The 23999-nt window shown below is 45.1% G+C and overlaps 1 protein-coding gene across 10 annotated transcripts in view; it reads left to right on the top strand.

The window, feature by feature from the left end:
- LOC130917366 (phospholipid-transporting ATPase ABCA1-like) overlaps window positions 1–23999 on the top strand; it is a 321379-nt gene that overhangs the window by 39063 nt on the left and 258317 nt on the right. For 9 of the 10 annotated variants that reach the window (XM_057838802.1, XM_057838715.1, XM_057838723.1 and 6 more), the window contains one exon: window positions 18395–18488. In XM_057838802.1, the coding sequence (XP_057694785.1) occupies window positions 18395–18488 (94 nt within the window). Of the gene's footprint in view, window positions 1–18394; window positions 18489–23999 lie in introns of those variants that run through there. The other variant, XM_057838748.1, reaches the window with a different exon arrangement.

Genomic DNA, 23999 nt, shown 5'->3' with positions numbered 1-23999 from the left:
CTGGTGGGGTGGGGGCCGACCAGCTGCTTGCCTCTGGTGTCTGGCAGCCTTTGGCGGCCTGTATAGCGTGGCGGGTGTTGGCCTTGCCATTGCGTCCCTCATTGTGCCCTAGGGGGTGTTTTCGTCCTGTCGTGCAATGCCATCAGCCCGGCTGCGTGCGTTGGTGCTTGCCTGGCTCGCCTTATTCTGGCCCCTCGGCGCTCTGGCCGAGGGTGGTGTTGATGCCCCAGTGGTGGGCGTCGGTGGCGCGGCCTTGCGCGTGTCCACCCCCTGCCTCGTTCTGGCTCGGAGCCGGGTTTGCCGTGCTCATTCCCCCCTAGCTGGGGCTGTCCGGGGACGCTTCGTGGCATTCCGGTTGTGACCGGCCGTCTTTTCGGCTCTGCCGTAGTTTCCCCTTGGGGTCGGCCTTTTGCGGCCCGTGCGTCCAGGCATCGGCTGTCGTGCCTGCGTCGGGGCGCCATTCCTGCGGGTGACCCTGTGGGTCCCTCTGCTGCGTTTTGTCATTGTCGTTTGGCGCGCTTTAACCCTGTTGGAGGCTGGGGTCCCCAACGGCCTCCTGTCGTTGGGCTGATTCCTTTTGTACCCCTGCCCGCTTGCCTCCGTCGGGCGCGGGCAGTTTTGGCCCGCCGGCCCCCATGGCCTCTTCACGGCCGGGGGCGGGACTGAGGCCGGTCGGCTGGCCATCGGTTTTCCCGCCGGGAGCTCGGTTACTGGGCTGATCGCGTTTAGATCCCCTGGGTGATAGCCGCCTTGTCTCACGGGTCCGTGCCACTGTTCCTCGCTAGCCCCCTGTGGCCCACCGGGTCAGGGTGGCTACAGTCGTGGCTGGGTGATGGCTCTAGGTCTGGGCATCGAGCCTGTGGCTCCTCGGGCTTGCCCGTTCCGCATGTTTACCTCTGCGGGTGCCGCCCGGGGGAGTGGCTCTCTTCTGTGGGCCCGTGGGACGCCGGCTTTGTGTGGCCATTGTTCCTCGCCGCGGGCGGTTTCTCGGCCTTGCTTTCGTGATCCGCCTCTGGCGGTTCGGGGTTCTCCCGTTTGGCCTCCCTCTTTCCCCGAAGGGTGCTCGCCCATTTCGTGGGGGTGTGTCTGTCTCCCCTCCGGCCGGCGGGCGTGTGGATTCTACCATGCCTCGACGGCTGGCTGGTGTGTGCGCCATTGCGCGCTTGGGCCGTTGCTCTTGCCCACGTGGCTCGCTGGGGCATCTAGGCCGATTTGGGGCTGTTTTGCTTGTTCCCCTCTCGGCGGGTGGCCTTCCTTGGGGTGTCTATGGACGTGGTGGCCATGTTGGCTCCTCCGTTGTCCCGTGAGGGTGGACGCTCTGCGCCTCCCCTTGTGTTTTTGGGTTGATCGGGTGTGCCAGTGTGTGGCCTTCCTGCGGCTCATGGGCTTGTTGGCGTCCTTGTCCGCAGTTGTACCCCTGGGTCTTCTTTTATTGCGCCACCTGCTACGGTGGCTGACCGGCTTTCGCCTGGTTGCCGTACGGCCCCTCACCGGTGGCTCAGTGTCTCCCGCCGGTGCGATGTTGCCTTGGCGGAACGGTGTCTGCTTGTGGCAGTGCATACCGTTGGGTATGGCCCCTGTCCGGCACGATTTGGTCACTGCGGTGCCGGTCGCTCGAGATGGGATGCTGTTGGCAGCGCTGGGCTGTACTGGGCCACGCCTTTCACAGCGATGTGCTGGGGCTGCTTGCGGCTCCCCTTGCTCTCGGGCATTTTTTGCCCGTGCCTCCGGGGGTGGTTTGTGCTGTGCAGACAGTCGACGCCGCCTTGCTGTACTGTGCCGTTTGCCGGGGGCACGGGGTCTGTTAGTCTCTCGTGTGGCTGACCCTTCCCCTTGCGGGGCTGCTGGCCTCGTGTTCTGTTTGCCGGTGCCCTATCCTGCCATAGTCTGCCACCGGGGGTCTGGAACCGCCGTCCCGGTGTGTTGCACACGTTGGTGTGTGTTCGGCGGGTTGGGGTCGTTCTCTTGGTCTCCCTGGAGTGGGGCCGCTGCCCTCTCCGGTTTTCTATGGGGTGCGCTCCGGCCCGCTCGGTCGGGATGCGCTGGGTGCTCTCCCAGCTGCCTCTCCCTCTGGTCCGGCTGCCGCTTCAGAGGGTCCTGGTGTAGGGGCACTTGTTGCGCCCTATGGCCGCTTTTTTGGCCGTCTGTCGGCGATTTTTATGGCCTCCCCTGCTGTCCCAGTTGGGGGCCTGGTTTCACGTCCCGATCCTCGCCGTCTCCACCGGCGTGTCTGGCCGCTGGTAGTGACCGGCTCGCTGGTTGGCGGCTGCTCGGTTCCCGTCTGGTGGACGCCTGGGCGCCCTCCGCCCGGCTTCAGTATACTGGTCGGTGGTGGTTGTTTATGGTGTGGCGTGCGGGCCATGGGGATGTGTCCTCTTTTGTCGCCGTTGTCCTAGTCTTGTGTCTTTCCTTGATTGGGTCGTTCTACATCCCCCCTCAAGGTCTGAGCTGCTGCGATCTCTGCTCCTCTCGCCAGGGTCTCTGGTGGCTCTGTTGGGAGCCACAGCCTGGTTTCTGCCTTCCTCATGGGGGCCCTGCGGCTCTGCCCCGCAGGTGTCCTCGTGCCCCAGTTTGGGGTCTGCGGTCGGTGCTCGGCTGTTGTGCCGCCCCCCCTCCCTTCTAGCCTCTGGCTGAGACCGGCCCTCTGTGGGTCGCCCACTAGGCGCCGTTCCCGCTGACCGTTGCCTCTGCTTGGCGTGTCTGCGGGTTGCTCACGCACTCGGTTGACCGTCGTGCATGTTTTTGCACTCTGGGGGCTCGGGTGGCGCACTGTGGCCTGGCGTTACCTTTGTGCCCTAAGTGTTGGCTGACTCGTACGGCGATCGCCCTTTACACCTTGCTTATTTTTGGTGGGCGGTGTCGGGCCGGGGCTGTTATGTCCGGCCGGGACCCTGAGGTTTTGTGGGGACTCTGTGACGGGTTTTCATAGTTCGTCACGCCTTTTTTGCCTGCTGTGGGGTTCGTGGCAGGGGATCTGCCCTCTCCTGGCAGCGCCTCCCTCGTTGGGTCGTGGATCCAATTGTCGCTCTTGTCAGACGCCCCCTGCCATCTGGGGCGTGCTGTCATTTTGCCTGGGGCGTTGCTGCTTCCTGGGCTGCCTCGAGGGAGTGGCCCTGGTGGTCATACGTGCCGCTGCCTCATGGTCAGGGCCTGGCTCCTTCTGCGGGTTTTATTATTTTTTTTTATGTCACCTCCTCCCGCCCACTGTGCGTGGTCTTCGGGTCACTGTGAGGTTTGTGTTGGGGATTCTTCGTGACCCCGCTGGTATTGGTCATTCAGTGCTTTCAGCACCGCCTCTGGCGGTCAGCAGGGATGAAATAGAACGAAAGTTACGTATGTAACTACGGTTCTATGAATCCCGAATGACCGCCAGAGCATTCGGTCACTCAGAATCCTCGTGACCACGCGAGAAGGTTCTGTAGGGACTGCATCTAGGTTGACACCGGAAGTTATACCTTTGCAGGGGGTCAACCTGGGGTCACAGGTGACATTGTTGGTATTAATACTCGCACTGCGCATGCGCGAAGGGATCATTCAGTGCTTTCAGCACCGCCTCTGGCGGTCATTCGGGATTCATAGAACCGTAGTTACATACGTAACTTTCGTTATGTCACTTCTCGTTCATTCATTCGGTCCTGACTGAGATTGCTAAAATGAGTCGTTCTGCCACATAACCTGACTTCCCAGTCACGCAGTGAACTAGTCAAGAACTGAAAAGAAACAGCTTCGTTACATCTTTTTTAAATGTGAAGCCTGTCATATACTAGTCAAACGCACAATAACACCAAGCAAACATACTGAGCATGGTTTAGTGTCCTACTTTTCTCAACAGACTCGAGACTACATGTCACGACATACAATCAACTTTACTGTAGTTTAAAACTCGCCAGTAGCTACAAGGTGAGTAGCAGGCTGAGCTGCGGACACATCACAGCAGCAGGGGGGTGAGATAGCGGTCAGAGACTCGAGCTGAGCTGGGCTTTGGAGACTTCATGGCAGCAAAATTGATCTCATCTGTGCAAAGGAAAAACGACTACTTAGTATCATCTTACCATCACACTGATTTGCAATGAAACAGTATTGACATGTTAAGTTTTTTCCCGTGGTGTTTTATTTTTGTCATGTCAGAGCGTGTCAGGTGTTGGCTGGAGCACAAATTTGACAAAATATATGTGGAGTCCATCCGTCCGTCCTGGCCCAAAAACCAAACGCACGCGGGCACGGGAAAGGTGACATATCATAAAGAGCAAACTATTCTTTCTCATCATCATTGAGATGAGGGGACGACAGCGGAGAGCAGACGCGATTTTTTCTTTATTAATACCATTGCAAAAACTAGAAACTGCAATTTCTGGAGAAATTACACTGGGTCTTTGCTCTGTGGTGATACAGATCTTAACCCCGCCCAAGTTGGCTTGAGGACATTTCGGGGACAATATCAGGTCACTTCCTTTTGATATGGGGACATTTTTTTTTTGCCATTGAAAATGAATGGGAAAAAATTTGGATGTCCATAGACGTCAATGGCAGTACCCTCCATAAGTGTCAATGGAATCGGAGATATTTGTGGGACACGTCGAATTGATATCTGGTCATTTCCTGTTGATCTGATGAAATTGTTTTTTTATCCTTTGAAAATGAATGGATAAAAATTTGGACGTCCATGGCATTGACTGGCACATATTTTGCGGATAATGTGGTCCTTCTAGTACCATCACACAGCGACCTCCAGCTCTCGCTGGAACAGTTCGCAGCCGAGTGTGAAGCAGCTGGGATGAGAATCAGCACCTCCAAGTCTGAGGCCATGGTTCTCAGCCGGAAAAGGGTGGATTGCTCGCTCCAGGTCGAGGGTGAGTTCCTGCCCCAGGTGGAGGAGTTTAAGTATCTCGGGATCTTGTTCACGAGTGAGAGTAGGTCGGAACGTGAGATTGACAGGCGAATTGGGGCGGCGTCCGCAGTGTTGCGGGTGCTTAACCAGTCTGTCGTGGTGAAGAGGGAGCTGAGCCGGTAGGCGAAGCTCTCGATTTAATCTATGTTCCTACCCTCACCTATGGCCATGAACTTTGGGTAATGACCGAAAGAACAAGATCGCGGATACAAGCGGCTTAAATGAGTTTCCTTCGCAGAGTGGCCGGGCTCAGTCTTCGAGATAGGGTGAGGAGCTCGGTCATCTGGGAGGGACTCGGAGTAGAGCCGCTGCTCCTCCATGTCGAGAGGAGCCAGTTGAGGTGGTTTGGACATCTGGTTAGGATGTCCCCTGGACACCTCCCTCGGGAGGTGTTCCAGGCATGTCCAACTGGGAGGAGATCCCAGGGCCGACTCAGGACACGCTGGAGGGATATCTCTCGGCTGGCCTGGGAACGCCTTGGGATTCTCCCAGTTGAGCTGGTGGAAGTGGCTGGGGAGAGGGCTGTCTGGGCCTCTTTGCTGAGGCTGCTGCCCCCGCGACCCAGATTCGGATAAGCAGGAGACGACGATGACAAACCTGAACCTCTTTAAAGGCATTTTTCATTTTGGACCCAACAACACAAAACAATTACAAGACAGGAACAACATTTTATAATTTTCCTCAACATGGCGTAATGTATAGCATTAACAAGTTTTTACCCTTTGGTCAAGAAAATCACATTATTTATTAAACAATTGGTGAAATTGGTGTCATGGTTCATTGTTTACACGTAACATTTCATAGATCAGTGGCCTGTGATGGTTGCTTGTGCAGCATTTCCCCAGGACCAAGAGCAGCAGAAAAAAAATGGATGGCAATGGTCAGTCATCTAAACATGAAATAAAAGGCTTTTTTTGTTTGTTTGTTGCTGTTTAAAAATAGGCTTAGTGCTGTTAGGTTTAAAATATACCTATTGGGAGGGTCCGGGCCCCTGTTAAGGGTAAAGACACTGGACTACTCCTCTGTCCTAACTTTACTCGTGTTCGTTACTCAGAAGCGAGGTATCCTAATAATGGAGTGCTAATCTAATGAAAAGAGTCACAGGCCTTGAGTTGCAATATGATCCGAGTGTATTTATTCCAGAGATAAAGCAATCAACAGTTACAGATTTCTGGCTGATAGTTCTCTAGTCCGAGCAATTACAGAAAAGCACAAGTATCAGTAAACCCACCAGCCAGGCACTTTCCTTATATACTCCATTCGTAAGAAAATTAGCATACTAAGCACATTGGGTGATGTGATGTCGGGATGACTGGTGTCCAGACGAAAAGGCCTCTTCAGCACCTCCGGCCTAGACGCTTAGGTCAGTCTTTGGCGCAACCTGTGGCCCCTTGTGACCCTGCGCCCTTCCTCTAAACAATGCGTACTTACGGGGCCACGCCCGCGGGAGCCTTCCTCTTAACTCACGCACTCCTCACTTCAGCTCTGTAAATATCTTTCACCCTGGCACTTACATACTCATTCATTTCTCCGGGGAGAGTTGGGACGGGGCCATACAGTCCTGGCCTGGCTCCCCCCGGTTTTTAATGCATCACACACCAAGGTTGTGGGATGGTTGGGACCTGGTTGGGGGGGGTGCCTCACGGTTACCTCCTCACGGCAGGCCCTACCATCCCTGCACCTTTTTTAAACGCACCACACACATCATACGCCACAGGAGAGCTCTGGCAAAGGGCGGTGGGATGGGCAGCTGGGCTGAATTTCTATGCTGCTGTCCCACTGCCCCAAGCCAAGATCTCCTATTTTAATGCATACATTGCACTACCCTCCCCTCACAATCCCATCACAGTGATGGGTTATGGCTGCCAGGTTCTGGCAGCCACAGTAATAGGGTGGTAGATGGGTCCCACATGTTTTTCTAAGGCATGGCTCCCTACCCCGGCCGCGGGAGTGGGGGGAGGTCAGGGCACCGGTCTCGCATCGCCCCACGACAGCTCCTTGGCGTTCTCCTGCCTCCGCCTTCCCCTCTCTTCTCTAACTGGGTATCTGCCCAGTGCTCCGCCGCAGATCGCTGGCTGGGCGGCGGTGTATTGGCTGGATGTTGCCTATGGCGAGGGACCCTGCCCTGCCCTCGGCTTGGTGGGCCGATGGGGGCCCCGTGGCATGCCGTGTCGGCTGGGGGGCTGCGGCTCGTGGCCCAGGTGGGCGGACGAGGTTGGGGACGGGCGTGGAGTTGGTGGTGCGTCCCATCTTGCCATCCCCGAGGGCCACCCTGGATTCCGGGGGGGCAAGGGCTCCTTTGCTGGGGGGCTGTGGGAGGAGGGATAGGATGCGCTGTCCCCCCGGGCCTGCCCTCCCTCCCCGGACTGGCTGGGTGGGGGCCGTGGCCCTGTGTCGGCGCCCGCGTGGCGTCTCCGCTCGTCTGCATGGCTGCTGCGCGCCCAGTGGGGCATGTGTGTGGCTGGATGTTATTGGGTGCGCTCGGGCGGGGGGTCCCGGTGCCGGGATTGGCGATGGGGCGGCGTAGGGTCGGTCGCCAATGGGCTAACACTCACAAGACATTCACACGATTACTGGGTTCTAGATCACAGAGATGATTTGTACACTCTACCCCTTTCTGTCACTTAGCTTATAGACTCCCCCTCTTTCCCTGGTGAACAGGCCCCCCACATGGTGTCAACCAGAAATACATCTAGCTGACGATAGCACCAACATATTAGTATTTAGTGTAGTTAGGCGTTCAATGTATTGTTGTTGGTTGTTTCTTCTCTTTCTTGTTTCCTTTCTTCTGTTCCCCCATAACCCCTTCCTGTTCGCTGTTTTGTCATAATAAATGAGGTATGTTGAATGATCACAAAGGGAGTATGTAAGACTCTCAATGTGAAACATTAAAACTGCTCAGACTACCCGGGCACTTAGACTTCCATTCTCCGTGTCAAACAGCTGAACAGGACAGGTTTAAAAAAAAATAAATAAATAAATAAATAAATAAATAAACAATGTGTACTTACCCTTGTGCTATGTTTAACCGGGTGAGTGTCCCACTTATAGGGAAGTAAATAATGCTGAAGTATTGAAACTTCACTAAACCTCAGTAATTTATGGTTTCCCTGTGTCTGCAAAACAGGGATGTGACTATGCTACTGCTTTAACATTACCAGGAAAGAGCATTTAAGGTACTTTTACTTGTACATAAAAATATAATGTAAAAAGAATGAATGCGAATAAATCAGTTATATATGGCGCAATTTTCTAACAGTCCCCCTGTTGCACACAGGCTAAACCTGTGTGCAAAAACCTCTGATGGTATATGGTCTCGTAGCTACAGCTCACAGTGCCCGCTCTTTCCCATCCAGTACAGGTGTAAAAGAACGACTTGTGCATCATCAATGAGGCGGCCTATCAACTGCTTGTACTTGACCAATTAAATGGGCTGTACAGCAAGTGAGTCATCGATGTGGCAACGCACTTGCGGATACATGAATAACAATGAGTAAAATTTGACCCAATTTTGATCCTCCCCGTCGATCTTAGAGAAGCTAAGGTTGAAAAACATCTGACTGAACAGAGAGCACTGAACAACACTAAAAAGAAACACGTAACAGCAGACAGTGTGCCAAAAACCTCCGATTAGCAATGAGGAGGGCAAAAATACATCAGCTACTGGTACATCTATCAAATAGCACAGCGAAAAAACCCTTCCCCCCTAGATAGAGGAAGGGTAAAAAAGACTGTACTTTACAGAAAGCGGAATGTTGACCCACAGAAAACTTTATTAAGACATAAAGAAAAGCCAAAACTGAAAACAACACTGGCCATGACAAGTTGAGGGGCAAAGATCAAACGATACACATTCCTAAATTTGGAAACCACCCCAAAAGAAAACAACACACCATTTTAATCCACCCGCATGGAAAATGACCCCATACAAAACCAGCCAATGGGGGACCCAGGGTCGAGGAGGTCAAAAAATTGCGCTAAAAATGGAGTAAATAACATGTGAATCAATATTACATACAACTAAGTGATGTCATTAACTGGACACTAAAGATATAAATCAGTATACCATAAGTGATGTAATTAACCAAAAAAATGTAAAAAATTAGTAAAGATGATCGCAACCCAACCCTTTCTATACTGGTCGAGCTGCCCAAAATCAAAAGGACGTTTAGCCAATGTGTCGACATGCCACCTTACACAATTACCTCCTCGTCCTCCCCGGCATCCACCTCAATATAATGTCATCCCCGTCCATCAGAGCCAGAGGGATAGGCAGAGGGCCCCTAGTCGCCACCATCTGAAGCTCAGGCGCCAGGGCCACCCAACCCTCCACTGCCCTGATGATGACACGGGTGCAAAGTGAAAGAATGCAGGGAATACAACAACATCCACAAAATAAATGGCAGAAACAATAGCAACAGAGACCATAACTGAAGACACGAAATCCTTGCATTTCCCAAACCACAATTGACCCATGTTGACCAGTCCTTCTCCATCGCCTTGAAGGGTTCCGTCCATCTTAGATGGCTTAAAAGCAATTCATGATTAATTCATCAATTCAAATCAGATAAAAAGGGTGTGAAAAGCAATACCAAAATTAATATATATAATTAGATAGTAGAGGAGGATAGTAATAAAAAGAAATCCAGACCCATTACCACTATCAATATCTTTTTTATCTTTATCACCCTTCAGGGTGGGTTCGTCGAGCGGCAAACATACTATAAACATCCTACCAATTAATGCATAGAACGAATTAGCCTATCCGTAGATGAAAAGAAAAAATAATCAGTTAACGAAGTACTTGCAAAATGTGCAAAAATATAATGTGGTACCATTAGAAAGTGAGAAAAAAAAAAAATAAAGAATCTTAACAAAAATGTGTCTGGGACTATGTACAGTGCCTTGCAAAAGTATTCGGCCCCCTTGAATCTTGTAATCTTTCGCCACATTTCAGGCTTCAAACATAAAGATATGAAATTTAATTTTTTTGTCAAGAATCAACAAGTGGGACACAATCGTGAAGTGGAACAACATTTATTGGATAATTTAAACTTTTAACAAATAAAAAACTGAAAAGTGGGGCGTGCAATATTATTCGGCCCCTTTACTTTCAGTGCAGCAAACTCACTCCAGAAGTTCAGTGAGGATCGAATGATCCAATGTTGTCCTAAATGACCGATGATGATAAATAGAATCCACCTGTGTGTAATCAAGTCACCGTATAAATGCACCTGCTCTGTGATAGTCTCAGGGTTCTGTTTAAAGTGCAGAGAGCATTATGAAAACCAAGGAACACACCAGGCAGGTCCGAGATACTGTTGTGGAGAAGTTTAAAGCCGGATTTGGATACAAAAATATTTCCCAAGCTTTAAACATCTCAAGGAGCTCTGTGCAAGCCCTCATATTGAAATGGAAGGAGCATCAGACCACTGCAAATCTACCAACACCCGGCCGTCCTTCCAAACTTTCTTCTCAAACAAGGAGAAAACTGATCAGAGATGCAGCCAAGAGGCCCATGATCACTCTGGATGTACTGCAGAGATCTACAGCTGAGGTGGGAGAGTCTGTCCATAGGACAACAATCAGTCGTACACTGCACAAATCTGCCCTTTATGGAAGAGTGGCAAGAAGAAAGCCATTCCTCAAAGATATCCATAAAAAGTCTCGTTTAAAGTTTGCCACAAGCCACCAGGGAGACACACCAAACATGTGGAAGAAGGTGCTCTGGTCAGATGAAACCAAAATTGAACTTTTTGGCCACAATGCAAAACGATATGTTTGGCGTAAAAGCAACACAGCTCATCACCCTGAACACACCATCCCCACTGTCAAACATGGTGGTGGCAGCATCATGGTTTGGGCCTGCTTTTCTTCAGCAGGGACAGGGAAGATGGTTAAAATTGACGGGAAGATGGATGCAGCCAAATACAGGAACATTCTGGAAGAAAACCTGTTGGTATCTGCACAAGACCTGAGACTGGGACGGAGATTTATCTTCCAACAGGACAATGATCCAAAAAGCCAAATCTACAATGGAATGGTTGAAAAATAAACGTATCCAGGCGTTAGAATGGCCAAGTCAAAGTCCAGACCTGAATCCAATCGAGAATCTGTGGAAAGAGCTGAAGACTGCTGTTCACAAACACTCTCCATCCAACCTCACTGAGCTGGAGCTGTTTTGCAAGGAAGAATGGGCAAGAATGTCGGTCTCTCGATGTGCAAAACTGATAGAAACATAACCCAAGCGACTTGCAGCTGTAATTGGAGCAAAAGGTGGCGCTACAAAGTATTAACGCAAAGGGGGCCGAACTATATTGCACGCCCCACTTTTCAGTTTTTTATTTGTTAAAAAAGTTTAAATTATCCAATAAATTTTTTTCCACTTCACGATTGTGTCCCACTTGTTGTTGATTCTTGACAAAAAATTAAAATTTTATATCTTTATGTTTGAAGCCTGAAATGTGGCGAAAGGTTGCAAGGTTCAAGGGGGCCGAATACTTTTGCAAGGCACTGTATGTACTTAACATTTATCACGTAATGACAAGCTTTAGTTCGATGCAATGCTCATTCGGACCTCCCAGGCAGGGTGATATCTTTAACATTTAAGTACTTTACCAATCTCAGCAGGGCCTGAAGACATTCACTGCATTCACTGCAACATTGTCAGCTGGGGTGAGTAAAAAACATTTAAGGGGGAAGCTGTGACGACCACCCCCTGCGTTGAGCCATTAGATGTAGTGCACCTGTTCTCACACCACCAACTCATGGCTGGTGGGGTGAGGTACCTGTATATTGTCCACGGCTATGACCACGATGGGGATAGATGGGACCTGGAATCAAACCTTTGATCCTCCAACCATTGGGTGAACTCCTCCACCATCCGCGCCACCGGGTACCCCGTGTGCAGGTCTAATGGCTCCGTGACTCACACCCAGCTCCCCTTCAGCTAGCGCTCGCAGTGAATGTCTTCCCATGCTGTCAACATACACAACTGGTTTTACAGGGAATCAAAAATAAATAAAGCCTAAAAGAAAAAATAGCAAAACTGTCGTACTTACTTATTATAACTGGGCATATTCATAAGCTTACCACCTGGAGAATCCCAACAGCATACTGTATGTCTCAAAGCCCCTATAACATGTGATTTGGTAAATCATTAACATCAAGGTAAACAAAAACTCTCAGTTCTTTGGAAAAATTTAGGGGAATAATGTGGTTGCAAAACATTTAAACCGCTATAATTGTCTCTGCATGTTCCTAAATGTGTAGTGTGATGAAAGCAATGCGTCAAAATCCATATGCCTGGATAAAATTAATGTTTGTAATAATTCACTGTATGTTGGGCATAAGAACTGTATGCTTAGAGTTGAACAGACTGCTCAGATCATTATCTTTATCTTTACATCATTTAATCTTCACCAATCTATATTCAGAAATAAAATGATCATAAAATACTATCCACAAGTTCAAAACTCAATTATGGTGTCTGGCCCCTCATATCCCTCTTTAGACATGTTTACTAGGGTTGTTCCGATCATGTTTTTTTGCTCCCGATCCGATCCCGATCGTTTTAGTTTGAGTATTTGCCGATCCGATATTTCCCGATCCGATTGCTTTTTTTTGCTCCCGATTCAATTCCAGTCATTCCCGATAATTTTTCCCGATCACATTCATTTTAGCAATGCATTAAGAAAAAAATGAATAATACTCAGACAAATATATACATTCAACATACAGTACATAAGTACTGTATTTGTTTATTATGACAATAAATCCTCAAGATGGGATTTAAATTATTAACATTCTCCACGGATAGAAAGACTTGTGACTTTGTATATTGTGACTAAATATTGCCATCTAGTGTATTTGTTGAGCTTTCAGTAAATGATACTGAAGGCCATGTCCAAATGCATGATGGGAAGTGGAACCATGACAAGTGGAACCATGACTGTGCGTAGTGCTACCAATTCATATATCTTCTCTGCGATGGGATATAACATAAGGTGTTAAGAAAAAGATCAATTGCTACCTTGCTTCCCCACATTGCTTCCCATGATATTGCCAATCGTTGGGAGAGGGATTATAAGGCTTTAACCAATTAAAATAAGGCTCCGAAGTCTGCCAAAATCCGCTCTACTCATTTTACACTGCCTTTTAGCTCTCTAAATAGGCAAAACGGTGCCATTACAGATGGAGCGCGACAATACGTGAGTGGAAATAATTTAACATGATACATTTTAAAAAAAAATAATTACTGCCGTTATTGGGATGAATTTGAAAACTCTACTAGTGACGGGATCTGTCGTTCACTTGAGTAAACGAATCCATTCCGGTTCGTTCAGTAAAAAGATTCGTTCAAACGAATCGTTCAAACGAATCGTTCAACGAATCGTTCGCCCCCCTCATCTCCCTCCCCGCCCAAATGAATCGTTCGGTTAGTGAACGGGAAGTGACGTTGCCGAACGAATCACCAAAGACCGTTTCGCAGTATAACTGAACGGGAAGTGACATTGCTTGGTCCCTCCCTCTCTTGCACATTGACCACTCGTCGTAGTTTCAGAAATGAGTGACAGGCCATTCTGCTTTCACAGACAGCCTCGTCTCCCTCCCGCTGCTGCAAAAGCGAGGGAGAACTTCCGCGTCGTCTGTCCTAGTTCTATGGGCTCAAAGTCATGGCTCGTGCTTGCATTTCGATTTAGGACACGGTTAAACATTTTCCTTTTGAGGGGGAAGTGGGGGTTTGGGGTCGGGGGCGCACGGACTTTCTTTAGCATGATCTTGCTCACATATACAATGCTGCTCCTACCAGCCAGCGCGGCATGCTTGCTGTCACGAAAATAAAAATAAATCGAAAGTTTAATTTCTAAATATGGAACGACCAACACATCATATTTACCTCTCGCTCTGTTGTATTTTTGTTTTTTATTATTAAGATGATCGTATTGAATTTTTGCACTGGTATTAATAAATAAAATAATCCGATCAGCTCCCCTGTCGTCCCCGCGTCTCAGATCGTCAAATGCTGACGAGAAATAATTGTTTGCTCTTTATGATGTCGCCTTTCTACTCTCATTAGTCTGTTAAAAAAAAATGTAGACATATTGCGACATCTCCCGTGTCCGCGCGCTTTGTTTTTGGGCGCTTGAGTAGCACATGATGGACGGATTGACATAATTTGTCAAACCAACCGACACCCTCTGACACGAAAAAAAAAAAAATAAAACACTTGGAAAAAATTGACATGTAAATACAGTTTCATTGCAAATCAGTATTATGGTGATCATACTAAATATTCTTTTTTTTCTGTGCACATATGAGGTAAATATCGCTGCCATGAAGCCTCCATATAGTGACAGTTCTCTGCCCGCTTCACTGCCGTCACGCGACCGCAGCTAAGCTTTTGCTTGCCTCGTTGCTACGCGTGTTTTAAATTACTGTAAATTTGATAGTATATCGTCATAGGTACAGTCCCGAGTCTGTTGAGAAAAGTAGAACACTAAACCATGCTCGCTAGATTTGTGTGGTGTTTTTGTCTGTTTGAGCAGCATTTGATAGGCTCCACGTTAACAAATATATGGCAAAGTCATTTCCTTTCATTTTATGACTCGTTCACCGCATAGTCATTACTGGAAAGTCAAGTTAGCAGCAAGCTAGGTCAGGAACCGGAGGACCGAATCACTGAACGGGAAGTGACAAAACTCAGTCTTTCCCCCCTGCCTGCACGCTAGCTGCTTATTGGCCACACGTGGAAATGAGTGACAGACGCCATGATTCTGTTTCCGCTCCCTCCCCTGCCCGCGATGAGGCTGGCGTCTGATTGGTCGTGTGCGATGTCAGAAGAGGCTGCCGCTTGCTCAACGCCCTCCCACGCAGCGAACAAGCGGCACCAACTTCATAGAACGAATCAGTGCAGATGGTGATTAGTTCGGTCTCGTTCACCCAAACAATTTGTTCAAAAAGAACGAATCGTTCGCGACCGATACAACACTAAACTCTACTTTAAGCCTAAACACTCTGGATAAGTGTAACATATTATGTTTGTAACGTTAAATACAATTAGAAAACGATTTAATTAAAAAATATATATATATTAAAAAAAGGCATGGGCGATATTTTTTTGCCGATTCCGATACTTTGAAAATGACGTGATCGGACCCGATCGATCGGGATGCAGATACATCTCTTATGTTTACAATAGTAAGCATGGCTATGTGTCAGTAATGGCTATGCGATTTAACACAGCTGGTTCGCTTATTAATAAAAGTGCATTCCAAGTAACAAAGCCAAATTATCATACATCATATACCCCAACTGGCATGTCAGAATCAATCATGCCCCAAAATATTTCAAAACAAAATCTTCTTTGTAGCCTAAATACAAGAATGTAGAGGTCTAAAATGTCTTGGAAATCTGTCCATCCTTATCATATTAACTAAAAATGGATAAATTCTATTGATCATAACCAACATTAGTCACACAAAATATTTATCGTTAACATAAATCAGTGAGACATCTTACTGTAAAAAATGACAGGGGGGAAATTGACATTTTTCTCGTTCTTCCTCTCATTCACTCAAAAACCCCAAAACTCCCCACTACTAGACATAATCTTATCAGAGACAATGAAAGGAGTAGAAAACAACTAGTCGTATTATAACTGCTCAGTCCCAAAAAATTATTACACAAGAAATAATCTAAAACTAAAAAGTATAAAACAAACACTGCAAGCCAAAACAGCCAGTCACTTCCCCTTTTGAGTTGATACAGCAAAAGCAGAAGTGAAACAATGCCATACGAGCAGGCAAAAAAATAAAAAGAAAAGGAATAAAAATTTAGGAAAAAACACAACATAACATATCAGCACCATTTTCTTGTCTTAATACATTAATGTCGAAATAATATTGATAAATCAAATCCATGTTCATCCTAAAAAACAATTTATATCAAAGCCAACTCGCTGTTATAAAGTCCAATGTAAAAACAAAACAACAAAATAAACCAAGAGCCAATTTCATAAATGTGCAAAAAATAGAAAAGATATTAACTAAACAAAAATGAAAAAGGAAAAGTAAAAAATAAAAATAAATAAAAATCGAACTAACACTAAAAAATTGCAATAATGCGCTGTAAATTTGGATGTCATAATGACTAATGAGCATTGTAAAAGACAAATAACCCATATCTAACTCCCATGTTATCATAGTTACATTAAAGAAGGTTTATTAACCCAAACTTTTAGCATTACTATGAGTTGGTGCTCCAAAAAGTACAATTTAGCATTACTCAACATTTTCATACTATACCCAATACACAAATTAACCCAATATACAAATTTATGTACAAATCCATGCAATGTACAAAGATACAGTGCCTTGCAAAAGTATTCGGCCCCCTTGAACCTTGCAACCTTTCGCCACATTTCAGGCTTCAAACATAAAGATATAAAATTCTAAGTTTTTGTCAAGAATCAACAACAAGTGGGACACAATCGTGAAGTGGAACAAAATTTATAGGATAATTTAAACTTTTTTAACAAATAAAAAACTGAAAAGTGGGGCGTGCAATATTATTCGGCCCCCTTGCGTTAATACTTTGTAGCGCCACCTTTTGCTCCAATTACAGCTGCAAGTCGCTTGGGGTATGTTTCTATCAGTTTTGCACATCGAGAGACCGACATTCTTGCCCATTCTTCCTTGCAAAACAGCTCCAGCTCAGTGAGGTTGGATGGAGAGTGTTTGTGAACTCTTCAGCTTCAGCTCTTTCCACAGATTCTCGATTGGATTCAGGTCTGGACTTTGACTTGGCCATTCTAACACCTGGATACGTTTATTTTTGAACCATTCCATTGTAGATTTGGCTTTGTTTTGGATCATTGTCCTATTGGAAGATAAATCTCTGTCCCAGTCTCAGGTCTTGTGCAGATACCAACAGGTTTTCTTCCAGAATGTTCCTGTATTTGGCTGCATCCATCTTCCCGTCAATTTTAACCATCTTCCCTGTCCCTGCTGAAGAAAAGCAGGCCCAAACCATGATGCTGCCACCACCATGTTTGACAGTGGGGATGGTGTGTTCAGGGTGATGAGCTGTGTTGCTTTTACGCCAAACATATCGTTTTGCATTGTGGCCAAAAAGTTCAATTTTGGTTTCATCTGACCAGAGCACCTTCTTCCACATGTTTGGTGTGTCTCCCAGGTGGCTTGTGACAAACTTTAAACGAGACTTTTTATGGATATCTTTGAGAAATGGCTTTCTTCTTGCCACTCTTCCATAAAGGCCAGATTTGTGCAGTGTACGACTGATTGTTGTCCTATGGACAGACTCTCCCACCTCAGCTGTAGATCTCTGCAATTCATCCAGAGTGATCATGGGCCTCTTGGCTGCATCTCTGATCAGTTTTCTCCTTGTTTGAGAAGAAAGTTTGGAAGGACGGCCGGGTCTTGGTAGATTTGCAGTGGTCGGATGCTCCTTCCATTTCAATATGATGGCTTGCACAGTGCTCTTTGAGATGTTTAAAGCTTGGGAAATCTTTTTGTATCCAAATCCGGCTTTAAACTTCTCCACAACAGTATCTCGGACCTGCCTGGTGTGTTCCTTGGTTTTCATAATGCTCTCTGCACTTTAAACAGAACCCTGAGACTATCACAGACCAGGTGCATTTATACGGAGACTTGATTACACACAGGTGGATTCTATTTATCATCATCGGTCATTTAGGACAACATTGGATCATTCAGAGATCCTCACTGAACTTCTGGAGTGAGTTTGCTGCACTGAAAGTAAAGGGGGTGAATAATATTGCACGCCCCACTTTTCAGTTTTTTATTTGTTAAAAAAGTTTAAATTATCCAATAAATGTTGTTCCACTTCACGATTGTGTCCCACTTGTTGTTGATTCTTGACAAAAAAATTAAATTTCATATCTTTATGTTTGAAGCCTGAAATGTGGCGAAAGGTTGCAAGATTCAAGGAGGTCGAATACTTTTGCAAGGCACTGTATATTTTTGACCCAGCAGATTTGATCACTTTTTCTGTTCACCCATAATAAAGTCATAAAAGATCCAAACTTCATGATTTTTTTTTTTTGTGCCAAAGAAGTATCTGTTCCAATCACTCTATCAGAGAAAAATCAGAGTTGTAGAAATAACTGTAAACTCAAGAGAGCCATGACATTATGTTCTTCACAAGTGTATGTAAACTTTTGACCACAACTGTAAATACTTAAACAATACAAAAAAATACTTTTTGGGGCAGTCTCGGTTAAAATGTCAGAGCTCTGTGAACTCACTCAGAGCTATGGTGGAGCGGAGCATGCATGGAGTAGAAAAGTATTTCAAGTTAACACGAAAAATTCCGTATAGTACCTTTAGGATTACTTATCAACTGAATACGAACTCAGTACAACACTTTGTAGATGAAAACGCATATTAAATTGTTAAATTGAGTTGGGCAGGTGGGCTCCTCTGTGTTATTAACCATTTCACATGCATTCTGTTGCCCATGCAGGTTGCAATATTTTTGGAGGTTGCCTGCACACTCCTGATCTCTCTATTGCTCTTTGATATGCGAAGAACTGCTCAGTTTAGCCTCTATCCTGAGGGTAAGTAATATCAAGTCATTGTTCCCTTTTTTAAATGCCATAATGACTTACAAGTCTTTAGCCATCCATGAAAATGAATTTGCTTAACCCTTTGTAGGGCACTCATTTAACTCATTGATTGCCATTGACTTTACATTTTGAATGGGAGAGGCAGGCAGCGAATCTCCAGGTCCCCTGTTGCACTGGTAAAAAGGTAGCCGGGTTTAGATACAGTCGTATGAAAAGGTTTAGGAACCCCTGAATTTCTATTATATTTATTTTTAGATGATTGGGTCTTGGAGAAGTAATTTCATTTTCAATTCAATTCAATTCAGTTTTATTTGTATAGCCCTGGATCACAACAACGTTGTCTCAAAGGGCTTTGCAGAGGCAATATGATACACAATCAGAAACTGCAAATGAAGCAACAAAGATGAATAAATAAATTCAAGTCCTGGGTACCCCCCATCCTTAGACCCTCCATGTCGGCAAGGAAAAACTCCAAAACTCCAGTCTTCGGGAGAAAAATGAGAAACCTTGGGGAGTACCACAGTAAGGAGAGGTCCACTCCCAGGACGGATAGACCGGAAGCCCTAGGACCGCTAATGGGAATTAGCAGGCGAAGTTACAGTCCGTAAAGATGCAGTGGAGTAAAGGAACAAGAAGGGGTCCATCTAGCCAGATGAGACGGGGGTAGCCACGAGGACGTCCATCCAGCTTGGGGTCCGGACAGTCAGGAGGCTGCAGCTGAAAAATAGCCTCTCCCCCGAGGGGAGGGGGGAAAGGGGACACCGGGTTACTAGTGATGAAGAGACTAGATAACGAGATATTAACATTGTAAAATAGAAATAAATTAAGATAAGTGGTAGGTAGAGTGAGAAAAAGGAGAGAGAACTCAGTGGCTGTACTTCCCCCAGCTTTATAGCTTCTAGCCTGACCATAAGCTTTGTTGAATAGGAACGTTTTTAATCTAATCTTAAATGTGCAGACTGTCTCGGATTTAATATTAGCTGGAAGCTGATTCCATAAAACAGGGGTTTGGTGGCTAAAGGCTCTTGCTCAGACAGTACTTTTAGAAACCCTGGGAACTACCAATAGACCTGCATTCTGAAAGCGGAGTGTTCTGTTGGGGCGGAATGGAACCAGAGCATCGGTGAGAAAAGATGGCCCCAACCCATTAAGGGTCTTAAATGTAAGAAGGAGGATTTTAAATTTAATTCTAAACTCGACTGGAAGCCAGTGAAGGGCCTGGAGCACAGGGCTGATGTGCTCTCTTCTATTGGTTCCTGTTAAAAGTCTTGCTGCTGCGTTTTGGACAAGCATAAGACCTTTTAGAGAACTTTTAGGACAAGCTGCAAGTAGGGAGTTACAGTAATCCAATCTCGATGTAACGAACGCGTGAATTAATTTTTCTGCATCGCTTTTAGATAAAATATTTCTAATTTTGGCTATGTTGCGCAGGTGAAAGAAGGCCGTTCTGCAAGTTTGTTAAATGTGAGCTTTAAACGATAAGTCAGGGTCGAATAAAACTCCTAGGTTTTTAACTGGTGCTGGAGGCTAAACTTACAGGCAGCTAAAGAGTCTTTTACACTTTTTGGGGCTATTATAAGGACTTCTGTCTTTTCAGGATTAAGTAGAAGATAGTTTGTGCTCATCCAGGTATTTATATCTCTGACGCAGGTGCTTAGTTTGTCCACTTGCCTGATCTGCTCAGGTTTAATTGATAAATACAGTTGTGTGTCGTCAGCGTAACAATGAAAGTTAATGCCATGTTTTCTGATGATATTACCTAGAGGAAGCATATACAGCGTAAACAAGATGGGCCCGAGGACCGATCCTTGCGGCACACCATAACTAACTCTACAGTACGGTGATGATTGCTGGTTTACATTGACAAACTGGTACCTATTAGATAAATATGATTTAAGCCAGCAGAGGGCTGCTCCTCTAATGCCTAGGTCACATTCTAATCTCTGCAATAAGATATTATGGTTGATTGGTGTCAAAGGCTGCACTCAGGTCCAACAGAACCAGGATCGAGACTAATTCAACGTCAGCGGCTAGTAACAAGTCATTAGTTACTTTGATTAATGCAGTTTCAGTGCTATGATGAGCTCGAAAGCCAGACTGGAAATGTTCAAATAAACTATTGTCCTGTAGGTGCTGACAGAGCTGTTTAATTACCACTCTTTCAAGGACTTTGGAGAGAAATGGTAAATTAGAGATAGGTCTATAATTGGGCAAAATATCAGTATCAAGAGTGTTTTTTTTCAAAAGCGGTTTAATAACTGCATATTTAAAGGACTGCGGCACGTGGCCAGTAACTAATGAGGTATTTATTATATTTAAGATAATATCAATAGTTAGAGGCAGGGTCTCTTTAAAAAGTTTGGTTGGGATCGGGTCTAGGAGGCACGTTGATGGTTTGGAGGACATCATAATTGAAGTTACATCAATTTGATCTACAGTGGTAAAGTTATTTAATATTTTAGAGGGGTTTATAGGAGATTCTGAATTTTTAGTCTGCACTTTATCAGACCTAATAGTTGGAAGTAATTCATTTATTTTATTTCTAATCGTTGGGATTTTATTGTTAAAAAAATTTAGGAAGTCATCACAGCTAAGGGTGGTTGGGATATAAGGTTCTATTGAGCTGTGACTGTTTGTCAACCTTGCTACAGTGCTGAACAGAAACCTAGGATTATTTTTGTTTTCATCTATTAAGGATGAGTAATATCTGGTTTTAGTCGTACGCAAGGCCTGTTTATAGGTCACTAAACTGTGTTTCCAGGCAGAGAGAGAGTGCTCTGTGTTGGAACGGCGCCAAAGTCTTTCTAATTTACGTGCCGATTGTTTAAGAGAGCGTGTTTCAGCATTATACCAGGGAGAGGCTCGTCTCGGCTTGACAAACTTTAATTTGGGGTGAGCGACAACATCGAGTGTAGTACAAAGAGTAAACACAACACTATCAACAAACTCGTCATTAACAGCAGGGCCGGACATTATTCCTTCATAATCAGATGACATGGAGAGAAATATTGGCTGGATTATCTGTTTATACTCTGAAACAGTGCGATCACATAATGTCCTTTTCATCTGAGTTCTAGTCACTAGTGACGGATTATCTTGAAGCACAAACTGAAACGTTATTAGAAAATGATCAGACTTTTTGTTTTATCCAAAAAGAGTGGGAAACAAGTTGATTGGAATACAGGATGTTTTAGATGCATCAAAGCAATATTTTACATGTGGAAAAATGTTGACACATCAAATGAAAAATTGAATATATATTTACAGATCTTCCTATTGCCAAAATAAGCTTCTTGATCAGGGGTCGGGAACCTTTTTCACTGACAGAGCCAAAGAGGGGCATGGGCAGTGGTACCTCTACTTACGACATTAATTGGTTCTGGAAGTCTCATTTTTCATGTACATTCTCTAATCCCTGGGTCCTCAATTAGCGGACAGCGGTCCACGACCGGACAACGGCACAGCTATCTGCGGACCTCGAGCAAATGGAACTTTTCTAAAAAAACAACAACAAAAAAACAACCTTTTTTAAGACATATATTATTTGGATGAATCGTCGATCTATCGCTATGTGCTATGATTCTATCGCTAAATTCTGTTTCATTTATAGCCAAATATCTTCCATGTTCTCACTTCTGTCATTATCTCTATGACAACGATGCGCTGATTGGCTGAGAGAGCCTGCATGGATGCGCTGATTGGCTAAGAGAGCGTGCATGGATGCGCTGATTTGCTGAGAGAGCCTGTATGCTGCTAGCTAAAGTGCATGGACTGCAGCAGTGTGAAACATGAGTTGCACCCGGCACTTTGCAATGTTTGTTTACATGCCACCAGTGGAAGACCGAATCAAACAAAATGTCATGCTTAAAGTTGACCAAGAGAAGAAAAGTGGACAAAGAAAATCGTAGTTTTAATGAGGAATGGACTGACAAATATGTGTCCATTTTAACCACTGCAAGTACCAAACCTATGTGCTTAACCCTTTAACACCGAACGTGTCGGCAGCGACGCGTTTACGCATATCATCTTTGAAGCTTCGTCACGCTGTAATTACATCACCCGCGTGCTGCTGGTTGATCTCGTTTGAAAGTGCGGAAGTTGATGTCCACACCAGTTTTTATTTGAAGTCAATCGGCTAAGAAAAACGGGAGATAATGTCATTTGAGTTTTATAGTTTTATTGCACTCATAAATATGCATTAAAACACTGCATGGACCATGTATCCATCTCCATATTTCCATCATTTCTTGTCCTTTTTCAAAAGCGAAAGCAGCACAAAAGACTACTAATCCCAAGAGTCGTTGTGATGTCAGGAAGGACGAACCGAATGTGATAATTTTGAATAAATTTCCGAGTGAGGCGCCAACTATTGAAAGGGAGGCATGCGAAGCAAGCAGCGGCCGGTGTCGTGCCGAAAAATGCACAACACCAATTGGTTTGAGCGAGCGACTTTGAAACGTGCAGAATGAATCTAAAACTACATTTAGCACAAGCTAATGCATTATTTCATTAACTCAAGGAAGAAGATGAGTCGTATTTGTCGTTGTTTTCCTCTGATGAATCGGCGTCTCGGCGAGTAGAAGTTACAGTAGAGCGCAAACGGCGAAAGAGTAAGCTGTGTGACGTTGTGTGTGACGCAGCTCCGTGACCTGTTCAAGAAGAAGCTTTATTGAGTGCACAAAAAAAAAAAAAAAAAAAAAAAAAAATTTTAAACTATTGGGTCACATGCCTGAAAAATTTGAATTGAACTACTTGTCAATATTTTTAAAAATACTTTTTTTCAATGTTATATATATTTTTTCTTCACTATAATCTTTTCAATTTTTATGTAGATGTGTGTGCGAGAAGCTTGATTGCATGTACGTATATACTTTTGATAAGGTGATGGGTACAACACCTATAAGGTGATGGGTACAACACCTAACTTCCCAAAGAGATATTTTCCTAACCCTTTTTGTGTTAGATGATATATATAAATTTTTTTCTGACTATTTTGCACACTATATAGACTGTTTTGACCATAGTATGTGTAAAGGCCAAAAACACCTATGACCATACCTGCTGTAGGTGTTGAATTGTCAAACATAAAACTATTCAATCTTATTTTTTTATATTGAATGTTAATCCTAACAAGTTGAATAAATATTATCAAGCTTCAAAACGGTTGGTGGAGCATGTTTGGTTGTCAATGGGACGTCAACATTACAAATTTTGAAAAATATTTTGGGATTTTTTTGTCTTTTTGGGTCCAAAATGTGGATTATAATTGGTCAGTGAAGAAAACAACAGTTTAGACATGAAGTTCAAGGTGTCCTGAAAAAAGGGACCCAATTTGACCATTGTAAACAATTTTTTCTTTGAAATATGAAGGCAACATCAAATGCATGCAAATTCTGCCAAAATAGGCTTAGGTGTTAAAGGGTTAATATGCTTAAAGACAATTGCGCTGTTAAAAGTGAAAATGTGAAACGCCATCATGTTAAAGAGCACAGCTCTTTTGAA

Source organism: Corythoichthys intestinalis, chromosome 1 (assembly GCF_030265065.1).
Source record: "Corythoichthys intestinalis isolate RoL2023-P3 chromosome 1, ASM3026506v1, whole genome shotgun sequence".
Lineage (NCBI taxonomy): Eukaryota > Metazoa > Chordata > Actinopteri > Syngnathiformes > Syngnathidae > Corythoichthys > Corythoichthys intestinalis.
The sequence above is the reverse complement of the archived record's forward strand: the minus strand, read 5'-3'. Positions and strand labels throughout refer to the sequence as shown.